Source organism: Anabrus simplex, chromosome 7 (assembly GCF_040414725.1).
Source record: "Anabrus simplex isolate iqAnaSimp1 chromosome 7, ASM4041472v1, whole genome shotgun sequence".
NCBI classification, from domain to species: Eukaryota; Metazoa; Arthropoda; class Insecta; order Orthoptera; family Tettigoniidae; genus Anabrus; species Anabrus simplex.
In genome coordinates, this window is record NC_090271.1 from 279022975 (window position 1) to 279037628 (window position 14654).

Below are 14654 nucleotides of genomic sequence, written 5' to 3' on the forward strand. Positions count from 1 at the left end.
TATTGCTGCACCAACGCCACAAGAATTTTTCGCTCCAACAGTATAAAATGTATGTTCTGTAGTAGGAATGGAGATATGTAATTTTTGAGTAAGAGTTATGGGGTATAAGCCGATAAGGTAACATGTCAAAACAAGACGCACGTGATATAATGAATGGAAGGTCATAATGAAGCACATCTTAAGAAACAGTATAATATGGAGCTACGGGGTTTTCGTATAACGGACGAGTGAAATGTATGTAAAGTTTGATATGCCTGGAATAATGCAGGAGTACTACCTCTCCTCGTAGGTGATTGAAGAAAACAAGTAGACAAAAGTTGCATTTTTTGGAATCAACCGGTTTTTAACCCTCTTGGAGCCAAGAGCCGATCTAGTCGGCCGCTCCCCATCAGCTGGAAGAGGCCAGAGCTCCGCCTCCACTCTACTACTGTAAAGTGCCAGGCCGTTTTCAGTTGGAAATACATGTATTTTAAAATTCGCGTATATCTACCGGTGTATAGCAAATACCGGCAGGAAATTTTCTACATATCGACTACGTAGAATAAGAAACTGGTTTGGAGTGATATAAAGAGTCAAAGACGTTTTATTGTTGATTTAGAGTTGTCGATAACGTTTATTTTTAGGATGAGAAAAAATATTTTCGCACTTTCTCTCTCAATATCTACTTTGAAAAAATAATTTACGATACAAAAGAATATACGTAATTATGTATAATGTATTTCTAAATACAATTCTATAGAATAACTAATTTGAACGAGAAAAATAAAAACGTAAAAAATAATAATTCAAACATATGTCACTAATAAAAACAAGACAATTTTACTCACCGATAAAATTCGCGTGTATGTATCGATGTTTGGCAAATACTGACAACAAATTTTCTACGTGTGGACAACACAGTATTAAAATAATTCTGAATTATTAAATAAGTAAAAAAATAGTAGTTGATATTATAGTTTTTTTGTTTTCAGAAAAAGTAGTTTCTCGTTTTCGGTTGTAGTATATATTAGAAAAATAATTTTACAATACAACAGAATTTACGAAATTAAGAAATGTATGGCACTAAAGCCGTGATTTGTTTTGAACTACTAAGCGACCGCTGCTCAGTTCGGTACCTGCACTTTACGAGGTGAATCATGGTCAGTGAGACAGATCCTCTCAGTAATTATTCTTGGTTTTCCAGACCGGGGTCCCCTACCCTCAGATATCTCCCCAATTGCAATCACCTAGGGTCACTTAGATTGAGTGAACCTCGAACCAACCCTCAGGACCAGGCGAAAATTCTTGACCTGGGCGGGAATCGAACCCATGACCTCCGGGTGAGAGGCAGGCACGCTACACTTTGCCCGCGGAGTCCGGCATTTAGGTAATGGTAGAGGACTATATGTGACTATAAGGTTTAGCAGAGAGTAAGTGAAAAGTAAATAGAAGTGTGATACGGGCGGAGAATCAGACGGTAGGGCATGTTTAGGTCCAAGAACTTTCTTGAAGGAGACAGGAGGTTGAGGAATGTTGTCGGGTTCATTGGGACAAATTTCCACAAAATGTTCTCCAGAGACATCATCATCATCATCATATTCGTTATCACTAGTTTCATCTACCACCATATTCAGAGCAGCTTTAGTGCTGTTAGACATAATTAAACGTCTCTCCTTTAGCTGCGGTGATTCCGCGGACGTGTCCGGTATAATTTCGTCGCTACTCTCTGAACTAAATTCCCTATCGCTATCCGATAAATCATCAGCGTTAACTTCGCACTGTTCTAAATACTGCATTAATTTATTGTCATCAATACCTGCTGAAAAATTATCACGTGAATAACATGCCATTTTCCTGTCACAAAACCACTCACTGCAAGGAGCATTCTCTTACTGACCGGTTAGCGGTATTTGTAAACACAGGAAACGACTCTTGTGAAAGGTATAACACCCTCTTAGAACTGCCAAAGCAAGGCCAGGCACACAATGACGTGTAGCCCCTTTACTACAGGTTGTAACAAAAATATTCACTTCACTATAGGTTGCCTCAAAATTACGTATATCACAGAATTTTAAGCCGGCCGATGTAATCGGCTCTGGCAACTTCCGACTGGATTGTTAACGGCCGACCAGATCGGCTCTGGCAATTTAAAGGGTGGATGCTCGCACTACCGCCTGGCACCAAGAGAGTTAACATCATATAATCATTTCAAAAGATACTTAGAGGTGAGAAGCCGTCGACGAAGGTGTAGGGGAGGCTCCCCAGACTCAACCAATAGTGCATTCGTGGGAGTAGTTGATAATGCCCCAAAACAGATACGTAGTGCCTGGTGCTGTATAGTATTAAGTGCAGATAGGACATGGGTGCAATATTAAGGAACTGGGCACTATAATAAAATCTCGCTCTAATTGTAGCAATATATAGCAACCTAAGGTGTAGACGGGTCTGCACCCCAGGATCTACGTGTGACAGACTTCAAGAGTTTAAGATACGCAGCAGAGCTGTGGCGTAAGGTAATGATATGCTGCTGGAAAGTTAATTTTCGGTCTATCATTACACCGAGGTACTTACGACATGTGCGTATTGGAACTTCATACTGGTCAAACACTGTAGTATCCTCATTGAATTGTCTTTTGTGAGTAAATGTCATAGCAGAACATTTAGAGGTGGAAAGGGTTAACCCATGTAAAGTAAGCGACGTACTGACATGACCCATAAGTTGGGATATATGTTGCCTACACTTGTCAAAATCTGCATGAGAACAACAGATAACAATATCGTCTGCATATGCAAGATTTCTAGCATATTGAGTAACCAGAAATTCAAGACACTCACATATAGGGCAAATAATATGCCGCTAAGTACATCACCCTAAGGAAGACCGACGGATGTCTGACGTGGAATCTGGGCGGGATGCGAAGATATAATAATTAGGTTCCGATATGTGAGCAAATTACGTAAGATATGCAAGAATTGAGATGGGAAACCTTTCCGAGCAAGGATGTGCCATAACAAATAACATTGAGGCAATGCTTTCAACATAACATAAGAGCAGTGGCGGCGCGTTCTATATGTTTAGTGAACAAACGCACCCAGTATGTCCAAAAAGACTGAAATAGTACTGTACTTGCGGGACTTAGCTAAAAAGATATCAACGATAAACATATTTAACGCATCCTGAGCACTTCGAACTTTAAAATAAGCACACTGGTATTTCGGCATGAGCGAGTAGTACTCTAAGTCCCGCACAAGCCTTTGAAACAATATCTTAAAAAGGTTTTTCTTAAACAGGAACCGAGAACAATGACACAAAAATTATTATGGCCAGTAGGATGGAGTCGAGGTTTGAGAATAGGGAGTAAAAAGAAGTCATTCCATTCTGTGGAAGGTGGGGGGAGATTGTAGTGCGCAAAACATTAGATAGATGTAATACAACATTACGGGCACGCTGAGGCAATGCTTTCAACATAACATAAGAGCAGTGGCGGCGCGTTCTATATGTTTAGTGAACCCCCTAGAAATAAATGAGTCTAGGTAAAATGGTTTATCCGAGAGTATTCCTTAAATTTGCACCGTATATCAGCGCGCGTAGCGGTTTTTTTGACATCAACACTCGGTTGCTCTCCGTAACCAGCAAATAAGTTCAATTTCAGGACTGAACGCGCGGGGCCGTGAGACGTAAGGAGGGTGCGCAAGGCGAGGGGTTATGAGAAGCAGGGAAAACATAGCCCAGGAATCGCTGTCAACTGTACCAGCGATAGACACGAGTTACATCGAGCAGTCCCGAAATTAGCCGAAGTATTGTCAGAGCGCGCGGTTAAAATTTGCCGTACGTGGTAGGTTTTGAAGGGATTTTAATTTGGCGATTTTGCCATTCTGATGTTATTAACCGCAATGGGCCAGAATATTTTGCTAACTACGGTTTTTATAGCATCAATAGGCGTACGTAACCTAAGTTTATGTAATTAAATGAAACTTTTCATTAGTAATATGTGGTTTATGAAAAGTAAACAGCAAAATACGTCAACACATAAGTAACAGTAGTCTGCCTAACATGTTCTTGAAGAAGTTATTCCTACGTAAGCAACGTCTTCAAAATGAGGGGGAATTGGATCAGCTTAAAGTAATTGCACCTCATATTCTCTGTCTTTCATTCTTCATTGTTTTGGTAACTTCTTCGAGCTGTAGCCGTATCTCTGCAAAGCAAAGTCGCGTTTCTAATCAAGCAATGTCACTATTTTACATCTATGTAAACATCAAGTAACAATATTAATCTGAACACGTTATTTTCCACAACAGTGAACCCCCAGACGTTTCATCCACGCGCCGCCACTGCATAAGAGATAAAGTCAAGTCCAGGAGATGAAGTGTTACTGAGCTGAAGTGCAGATTTTAATCCTTTACTCTCAATAGGTTGCAACAGTACAGCAAAGTGAGGATGCGCGTGACAAGGCTGGGAGGTGAAATCTAGCACAACATATACAGGGATTAGCGAAGTAAGAAAATCGGACAAAATATTCGGTGCTATTACAGAAAGGATAATGTGATGAGAATCTCAAGTAAGTGCACGAACAGCATTCCATAAGTGGGATGTGGAAATATGATCATTTAAAAGGAAATGACCGATTTCAAGCCATGTTGTCGCTTAGTATTGAAAACCTGTCTAACTTGAGTTAAATGGCGCTTAAGTCGAAAGTAAAGGGATTCTAATTTTTTAATGGGCAAAATTATCCTGATTTCGGTGCAGCACCGAAGTGGTAACTTGCAGAACTTTCAACAAAATAATAATAATAATAATAATAATAATAATAATAATAATAATAATAATAATAATAATAATAATAATAATAATAATAATAATAATAATAATAATAATAATAATAATAATAATAATAATAATAAAGATTTTACTGCAGCCAATTACCATTGAAATATGTTTACATGACTAATTACATTAAACAGAATTTGGTACGTCCCATCTGTCTTTTAGAACACGTCACAACATTATATATGTGGCAAGTCTTCTCGCACAATACACATATACATTCCTTTCTGGGGGTGTGAAATATTTTGTTATTTCACACGCCGTGATAAAAACCGTGTGCTGCTAATCCAATCGCTATGTGCCTGAGTCCATAGTTTGCCTTCATCCAATCCATACTGGTCATAGACAATGTGGTGTAGAATGTTTCCCATATATCTCCCTTCCTGGTTTGGTATGTGCCTGAGTCCCTAGTTTCCCTTCATCCAATCCATGCTGGTCATAGACTATGTGGTGTAGAATGTTTCTCATATATCTCCCTTCTTGGTTTTCAGCTCTCTTTGGAACTGGTTGAATGCAACACTAGATGGCAATATTAGTTTGTGACGTAGTTCTTATGTATAGAAGAGTTTTCTTGAAAGCTCGTAACATAGTCTTGAAGGAGTGAATTTGGACAAACACGATACCTTTTTCATCTAGAATGCTTTTACATTTTCAATGTCGTCTCGAATAATTCTTTTAGTGAGATGTTCCCATGTCAATTCTAGTCCGTACGTCATTATCGGCGATATTTTTGCATGGAACAATTTCATAGCGGCTTCAACCGAAATTTTGAGTAAGATCAAGATGTAATTCATGCTATTACGGCCGCATCCAGTCTATCCTTGATGTGTCTGGTATTAGTAGTTCTTGACGTCTGTAATATAATGCCCAACTAGTTAAAGTTGTTTATGATTGGCATAGTTTCTCCTCCGTATTCATAGTAATTTTTTCTGTTAATGCTGTTCTGCCTCCCTGGCGGAAGATCACCTGTACTGTCTTCTGTCGATTAATTCTGAATCCATTGTCCTCTGCCCAAATGTTCAGCTTGCTGAAAGCAGCCTGTAGTTTTTCGTGAGTACCATGACATCTGCATACATGTATTTATGTACCTCGTCGCCTTCGACTTTTATAGTGGGTATTAGGTCTGAGTATGAGTTGAAGAGTATGGGGCTCATTGGATCCCTGAAGCACACCGTTCATCTGTGTTATGGGATTCGAGATAGAGACGTTATCGTTTACTGATATGTAATTATAAGCAAGAACAGTGACGTATACTGATGGCTACCAAGGCTATCACTGAAGCCCAAATCTCAACGGAGAATGATGGAAGTCTAAAGCACATTGTTATGTAAGCATCTGAAACATTGTTCCATTTACAAAACTTGAAAGCAGTGAGAAAAAACGTCGCACATATTTCTGAGAGCAAGGCATCAGAGACTGATATTGTAGCCCAGGCTCTCGCCCCTCTTCCCTCCTCGCCACACGCAGATTGCTGCTGAATATTGGATAGGAGCGGGCACCGGCGGAGGATCCGTCAGATCGCCACTGCTAACTATCAACCATGCGTTACTTATCGTATATACTTCCTCACTTTATACTACTGACTTAATGATATAGATAAGAGAGTGTGGGAATTCCTCACTCCCGTTTACTTCCACATACTTGTAGGAAAACTGCAGAGCTGCTTTTAGAGGAGCAATATAGTTTTATTTTTATTGGTAGATCTGCTAAAATGAAATGTCACCTTTCAGATTTAGTGTTTCTTTCGTTCGTTGGAATCGAACCCGTGATCATGGGTCGGACATCACCAATGATCTCCCGAGAAAGCTAATTAACCAGTGAACGATTTGTACGAACGCTGTAAAATAATAATAATAATAATAATAATAATAATAATAATAATAATAATAATAATAATAATAATAATAATAATAATAATAAATGTCACCGTATGGCGTAGGTATGTGTCGCACAAATCGCCCACTGGAAAACCATTGCAAACAGCCACCCGAGTACCGGTGGGAAAACCGAAGCGTTGGGTATGAAGGAAATGTCATCCCTCGCCGAACATCAGGCTCTCTCCAAGACTTACAACCTTCGCAGTTACTTGGTCGATGTGCAATACCATCGACCCCAAACTACAAGTTTTCAGCTGTAAGGCATGGAGGAAAATTCGACTGGAAATAGTACCCTAGGTGGTAACCAATATACCGTCGCCTTGAGTGACGCATGCGGGTCTTCGGATTCTGGGGAGCCTGCACCGATATGCTTGGAGGTATCGGAGTCTTCTAGAAACAAGATCAGCCACAAACATCAAAACTTCTTTGCAACCTTCAATGCCAACTCCCTCTTGAAGGTCGGTAAACTCAAACAACTGGAAGACATCCTCTCTCATTATGAGATCATAATCGCAGCAATTCAAGAAACAAGGTTAGTGATGAACATACCTTTGAGTCACAATGTTATAGAATCTTTAAAGGGAAAACTGGCAAATGTGTGATGAAAACTGCTCCACGCCTCGGCACAGGATTTACTGTCAGCAAGAAGATTCTAGGCTCGGTCATCGACTTCAGCTCTCCAAAGAGCCGAGTATAGGTGCTTAGCTTTCGAAGCACGAACAAGGTCTACACGCTTGTGAATGTACATGAACCAATCAACCAGGCAAATAAGAAAGACCCAGATGGAACAGATAAATTCTGGGTGGAGCTGGAAGTTGTCATCCCAAAAATTTCCGATAAACACACGATCATTTTGCTTGGAGACATCAATGCTCAAATTGGCAGAGAAAGGAAATTGCAAAACATCGTTGGAAAGTACCCAGCCCATCGACGAACCAACCGGAATGGAGAAAGACTTATAGAACTCTGTAAGGCTTTCAATCTAGTTCTAAAATTGACAGCCTTCAAACATCTGCCAATGAAGCGAAATATGTGGACATCCCCAAATCCTAACCTGGGTGAGTTCCAAAATGATCGTGTAGCCATTGCACGGAAAGCGACACGAGAGAATCAAAACGTGAAAGTCTTGAGAAGCCCTAACCTTGATTCGGACCACTATCTCCAAGATCGAAATCAAGCTTCTTCCAAGGAACAACAGAAGAGTCCGGACAAAGAAAACCACTAGATTTGACAATGAAAAGCTGAAAACAGACAGGGTAGTGCATTGTCTGAATATGAAGAGGAAAGTGTTAGGATAAATACAAATACCCAGTTTCCGAGCCAGAAGAATTAAACAGGCGCGATTAAAATCCCTGATCCTACCGAGAATCGAACCCCGGACCCGATAAATCGAAGACCTCAACGCTGACTATTCATCCAACGAGCCGTACTTAATATAGCACAATATGAAATGTAAATATGTAAATAAAGTAATAAAAAAGTTTTCAGAAATATATCTGTTCATAATAACATACGTGCGTTTCGTTATAGAATGTTAAATATTATTTTTCTTTTTTCTTAAGCTGTTTACCCTCCAGGGTTGGTTTTTCCTCGGACTCAGTGAGGGATCCCACCTCTTTACGCCTCAAAGGCAGTGCCCTGAAGAGTGAGACTTTGGGTTGGATGGTCACATCTGGGGAGGAGGACCAGTAACACGCCCAGGTGGCCTCAGGTTTTATGCTGGACATGGGCCTTGTTGGGAATGTGAAGATCGGAAGGCATGGACGAGGAACGGGGAAGCAAGCGATCGTGGCTTTAAGTTAGGTACCATCCCGGCATTTGCCTGGAGGAGAAGTGGAAAACAACGGATAGCCACTTCGAGGATGGCTGAGGAGGAAATCAACCCCACTCTACTCAGCTGACCTCCCGAGGCTAACCCTGGACCCCATTCCGGCCCTCGTACCACTTTTCAAATTTCGTGGTAGTGTCGGCAAGGGAACCCGGGCCTCCGGGGGTGGCAGCTAATCACACTAACCACTACATCACAGAGGCGGCCTAAAAATTATTATATTTTATAGAATTATGTAAGTTATAATTACAGAATAAAATAATGTTTATAATCAATAGAACTTTATTAGAGTTCTAATCTTCAAAATCGTAATATATCATAATACACGCCGATCTCTCTTTTATTGGGTTGGACGACGAGAGAGTGCCTTGTCCACAAATTGGTCATACGGCTCGGATAACAGATGTAGTGTGTGACTGAGAAGCAAGGCAAAACAAACATAAATAGAGAGACAGACATTGAGGGTTGAGGAGAAGCAGTAGGGGTAAGGAAGGGGTTGTGCAAGCCACTAACACATATGCAGCGGCTGGCGAGCTGTAACAATGCGGCCATCTCTTGTCTTGTGATTTACAGCGGAAATGATCTATCAGCCTTAAGCAGATGGAGGCTAATAAACAAATCGACTGCGCAAAAACGTACGATTATCCAGTAAGCTGGACAGGCCGCTAGTGACTTTCCTTTTGCGAATGCTGCAGGAGGAGCTACGAGCAAGAATAACTAGATAGGTGGAAGCGCTGCGTGGGTGAAGCTAATAGAACGAACGTCTGCCATTTTTCCTCTGGCCACACAAGCAAGGTGGCGTTACTCTTGAATGACGAATAAGTGTAGAAAATACGCATTTTAGAATAACTGGGGCAGAATTAAAGACGTTAACCGAAAGCTTAAACATTTAAAATCACAGACTGCGAATACTGCCACTTCATCATGTTGCGGCACGGGGCCAACATCACTATCAGCTGATTGTAGGGTATTTCGAAATCGTCGCACTGTGTCATACGAACAGGCCTCGAAACCGGAACAAGAGCGTTACCATGCTTGGCGGTCGTGGTTATGTGTAAATTACAATAAATACCAAGGACATAAATATTTATGATGAAAATCCTTAAAAATATACGGACCTACAATAGGTTACAACCTCATTCTGATCATATTTTAAAAAGTATTCCATCCTCATGAGTAATCTAACCATTACAGTATAACAGGTTTATGCTATTATTTATTATACTACAGGGGATATATCATTTTCCCATTACCATATCATACTGGGATTACTAGCTGAAAGGTAAACTTGAAAGTTATCAATCAATCAATCAATCAATCAATCAATCAATCAATCAATCAATCAATCAATCAATCAATCAATCAATCAATCAATCAATCAATCAATCAATCAATCAATACTGATCTGCATTTAAGGCAGTCACCCAGGTGGCATATTCCGTACCTATTGTTTTCAAAGACGCTTCTAAAATGATTTCAAAGAAACTGGAAATTTATTGAACATCTCCCTTTATAAGTTATTCCAATCCCTAACTCCCCTTCCTATAAATGAATATTTGCCCCAATTTGTCCTCTTGAATTCCAACTTTATCTTTATATTGTGATCTTTCCTACTTTTAAAAACGCCACTCAAACTTATTCGTCTACTAATGTCATTCCACGCCATCTCTCCGCTGACAGCTCTGAACATACCACTTAGTCGAGCAGCTCTCCTTCTTTCTCTCAATTCTTCCCAGCCCAATGTTGCAAAATTTTTGTAACGCTACTCTTTTGTCGGAAATCACCCAGAACCAATCGAGCTGCTTTTCTTTTCATTATTTCCAGTTCTTGAATCAGGTAATCCTGGTGAGGGTCCCATACACTGGAAACGTACTCTAGTTGGAGTCTTACCAGAGACTTATATGCTCTCTCTTTTAATCCTTACTACAACCCCTAAACACCCTCATAACCATGTGCAGAGATCTGTACCCTTTATTTACAATCCCATTTATGCAGTGGCGGCTCGTGATGATCGAAATGGGTGGGGCACATTCAACATATTACGAACACTAAGCATCAATTAAATCAATTAAATTAATCTTAAATTAATCCGCCATTGAATATATTATTCATTGTACAATTCCTCTGTATGAGCCTTTGGCTCGTTGGAATTAATTATTGAAATAAATATCTATCTATCATCTACCTTCTTATTTCTTGTATATGAAACTGCGATTGTAGGTTCTATTTTTATCCTTGAACGATTTATACTAAGCTCTGGTCTTGGTCGGCCCATTTCTTTAGCTAATAATCTGTTTTCGTAATTAAGAGATTTTGTTTGTAAGTAGCTCACTTGATTCATTTTAAAAACACTTATGCTCGCATAGGAATACACTCAGATACATCACACTAATCTTCACACACTTTTCAGACTTACAATGAACATCGACACCAATGGAAACGATTAATCTAACAGACGTACAAGGTAAGCACACAGGTTTGCTACAAACACTACCTTTGCGCGCGTTAAAAATACATACGCCGACAAGAAAATGTAGCTGAGTGCTATCTAATAGGCTGTAGGAGAAGTAAGTTCAAAATACGAACTAGCGCTGAAGTGTTACGTCGTAGAAATACTGTGACCGGGTCAATGGAATTTGCCATTACCCCCTTCACCCCTCACAGCTCGCTGAAAGAGGGGATGCTGTTCAGGTATAAGGACGAGTCGGTCCCATCCGGGATTAGACCATTACTATGTTGCCTAGTTTAGGCCAGGGCTGCTAGAACAAGAACAACCATGGTGAATCATAGCCTCTTGAACTCACTGAAGGTGGTCGTGACAGCAATCGTGCATAATGTTGTTCTGATTTTTATGATAGTTTTAATCGGTGGAGGGGCACGTGACCATGTGATCTAAAGGCAGAACCGCGCCTGCATTTATATGATTACCCCGATGAAGATCTTTGCTTACATTAACACCTAGAGACTTACAATGATCCCCGAAAAGAATTTTCACCCCATCAACGCAGAAATTAAAACTGCGGTCACTTTTCCTATTTGTGAAACTCACAACCTGACTTTTAACCCCGTTTATCAACATACCATTGCCTGCTGTCCATCTCACAATATTTTCGAGGTCACGTTGCAGTTGCTCACAATCTTGTAACTTATTTATTACTCTATACAGAATAACATCATCCGCAAAAAGTCTTAACGCTGATTCCTCTCCTTTACTCATATCATTTATATATATATAAGAAAACATAAAGGTCCAATAATACTGCCTTAAGGAATCCCCCTCTTAGTTATTACAGGGTCAGATAAAGCTTCACCTACTCTAATTATCTGAGATCTATTTTCTAGAAATATAGCAACCCATTCATTCACTCTTCTGCCTAGTCCAATTGCACTCATTTTTGCCAGCAGTCTCCCATGATCCACCCTATCAAATGCTTTAGACAGGTCAATCGCGATACAGTCCATTTGACCTCCTGAATCCAAGATATCTGCTATATCTTGCTGGAATCCTGTAAGTTGAGCTTCAGTGGAATAACCTTTCCTAAAACCGAACTGCCTTCTATCGAACCAGTTATTGATTTCACAAACCTGTCTAATATAATCAGAAAGAATGTGGTATGCGCAGAAACATACCGGCCCACTTAAAATTTTGCTCACACTTTACATTTACAAATTAAATACAATAACAATGAAATTAAATACCCTGAAAATAAAACATATAGTGCACTGCTCTGTCTCAAAAACAAACTGTCAAAGTAAAGATAAATACATATGCACAAATACACAAGAAAATATTGACGAAGCACTACACTGAGGTCACTAATGAATTGGGAGTTGGCATAATTTGCGCAGAGGTCTCCTATAAACTCCTGAGGGAGTACAGACATCAACGACTCTCACCAACCCGACATTTCTTCGGATAATTTGTTCAATAATGCCTAATCTCCAGTCCAATAGTGGAATGTTGTCATCCTTATTTACGACAACAGTGCCTGTAGATTCTCTGAGCTGTGCTGACCTCCATCTCATGCGTTGATGCAAGCTGCCCAGATAGTCGGATGACCACCTGTTTCAAAAATGTCCCTTCATATTTTGAAGATGATTCCTCCTGGAAAGCCTTGAAGTATTTGATAAGGTTAGGTCTGGTTCAGGTATGGCCATTATGGGTTCTCCTATAAGGAAATGTCCTGGTGTCATTTGGGTCAGTGATAAGGAGAGTGATTGGACGTGAATTTAAAATGGATTCTATCTGACAGAGGCGAGTAGTAATTTCTTCAAATGTCATGTGAGCATGAATAACTCTAGTAAGATTAAATTTAATAGATTTCTCCCCAGATTCCCAAAGACCTCCAAAATTTGGTACCCGTGGAGGAATGAATTTCTAGGTAAATCCTTCTTGGATTCCAACATAATCCATCTGTCGTTGGTGTTGCTCTGATTGGAATAATTCGTGAAGTTCTCGAAGTTGATTTCTAGCTCCGATGAATGATGAAACATTGTGACTGTGAAGTTGAAGTACCTTTCCTCTCCGGGCTATCATTCTCCTTAAAGCAGCAAGAAGTCTAACACGTTTCAAGAGAATGGCCTTGGTGGCTAAGCGGAGAGAAAGTGCAACGTAACATTTACTCTCGTGTTACTACGTGGAGAACCGTGTTTATTGAAGAAGGGTCCCGCAAAGTCTACACCGCTATATAGGAAATGAGGAGTGGGCTTAACTCTTTCAGCAGGCAGCTGGCCCATCAATTGCGATGAGCTCTCGGCCTTGAACCTGTAACATGGCACGCATTTACCAATGACACCTTTGACAGTTGTCCTGGCGTGAGGAATCCAATACTTCATTCTATGTGATGCAACTGGTAGCTGTGTTCTATCATGTAGTAATCTTAAGTGTTCTTCACGAATAATTAATTTCGTGACATGGTGATGCGCTGGTAATATAAACTGATGTTTCTGGTCATATGCTGCGTCTGCATTACGTAATCGCCCGCCCACTCTGAGACACCCGTCTTTATCGAGAAATGGAGTGAGATATTTTAACTGACTTCTCTTGTCAACTTCTTTTTTCAGTTGGAGATACTGAATTCCCTTCTGAAATTCCTGGTGTTGAATATATCGTACACAGCTAAGTAGTGCATTGTTGCATTCTTCCGTGCATAGATTTCCTGTAATCTTCGCATGAGAGTGCTGTAGATTTTAGAGGAATATTTTGCAGTACGCAAAGTCACGTTCCATTCTTGAGATCGAGGAAATCCTTGTAGTGATATCTTCATTACCGCAGCTGTTGATTGCATTTGTAGTGAGTTTGGCTTCAAGTGCTTCTGAGGTACATTCTGCAGTACTGATTGGCCATAATTCTTCAGCCTGGCACAACCAGGACGGCCCATGCCACCAGAGGTCGTGTAATTTTAATGCATGAGGCTCGCTTCCTCGTGACAATATGTCAGCTGAATTCTGTTGTGTAGATACATGATGCCATGTTCAGTTTTCAATCGTGTCCTGGGTTTCAGAGACCCGGTTGTCGAAAAGTATTTTCCACCTGGTTGATGGTGACGAAATCCATTGTAAGACAGTTGTTCAGTCTGTCCACGCATGAATAGATCTAATATCCAGGTTGAGACTCGTGAACGTTCGCTTAAGTAATCTTGCTAACAGGAGACCGCCGCACAATTCTAAGCGTTGAATTGACAGTAGTTTACGTGGAGCGACTCTAGGTTTAGAACATACGAAATTGCATGAAATAAGCCCTTGTTCATTTGTGGTACGAATGTATACGCACGCCCCGTAGCCACGTTCAGAGCCGTCACAAAAATCATGCAATTCACAATTTACCATTTTAGTCTTACTTAAAATATACCTGTCAATTTTATATCGTTAAGTTCTAGTAATTGCGAGTAAATTGCATTCCAAGTGTTAAGAAGCTGACTTGGCAGGTCTTGGTCCCATTTTAATTGAAAAGTCCAGAGTTGTAGCATAAAGACCTTGCATGAGAAAATAACAGGACCCAATAAGCCCAGAGGGACTAAAATTGCAGCAATAGTTGAGAGTATACTTCTCTTGGTTGCATGGGAAACCCTTTTAACAGTTATGTCGAATTGAAATTGGTCCGTAGAAGGGAACCAGAGTATTCCCAATGTTCTTACTGTATCTG

General features: G+C 40.2%; 1 protein-coding gene across 1 annotated transcript in view; it reads left to right on the forward strand.

Moving 5' to 3' along the window:
- Positions 1 to 7282: 7282 nt before the first annotated feature.
- The window catches only part of LOC136877815 (uncharacterized), a 246232-nt gene continuing 238860 nt past the window's right edge, over positions 7283 to 14654 (forward strand). Inside the window, exons 1-2 of the mRNA XM_068228752.1 lie at positions 7283 to 7372; positions 7445 to 7739. Coding sequence (XP_068084853.1) covers positions 7283 to 7372; positions 7445 to 7739 — 385 coding nt within the window. The remainder of the gene's footprint in view (positions 7373 to 7444; positions 7740 to 14654) is intronic.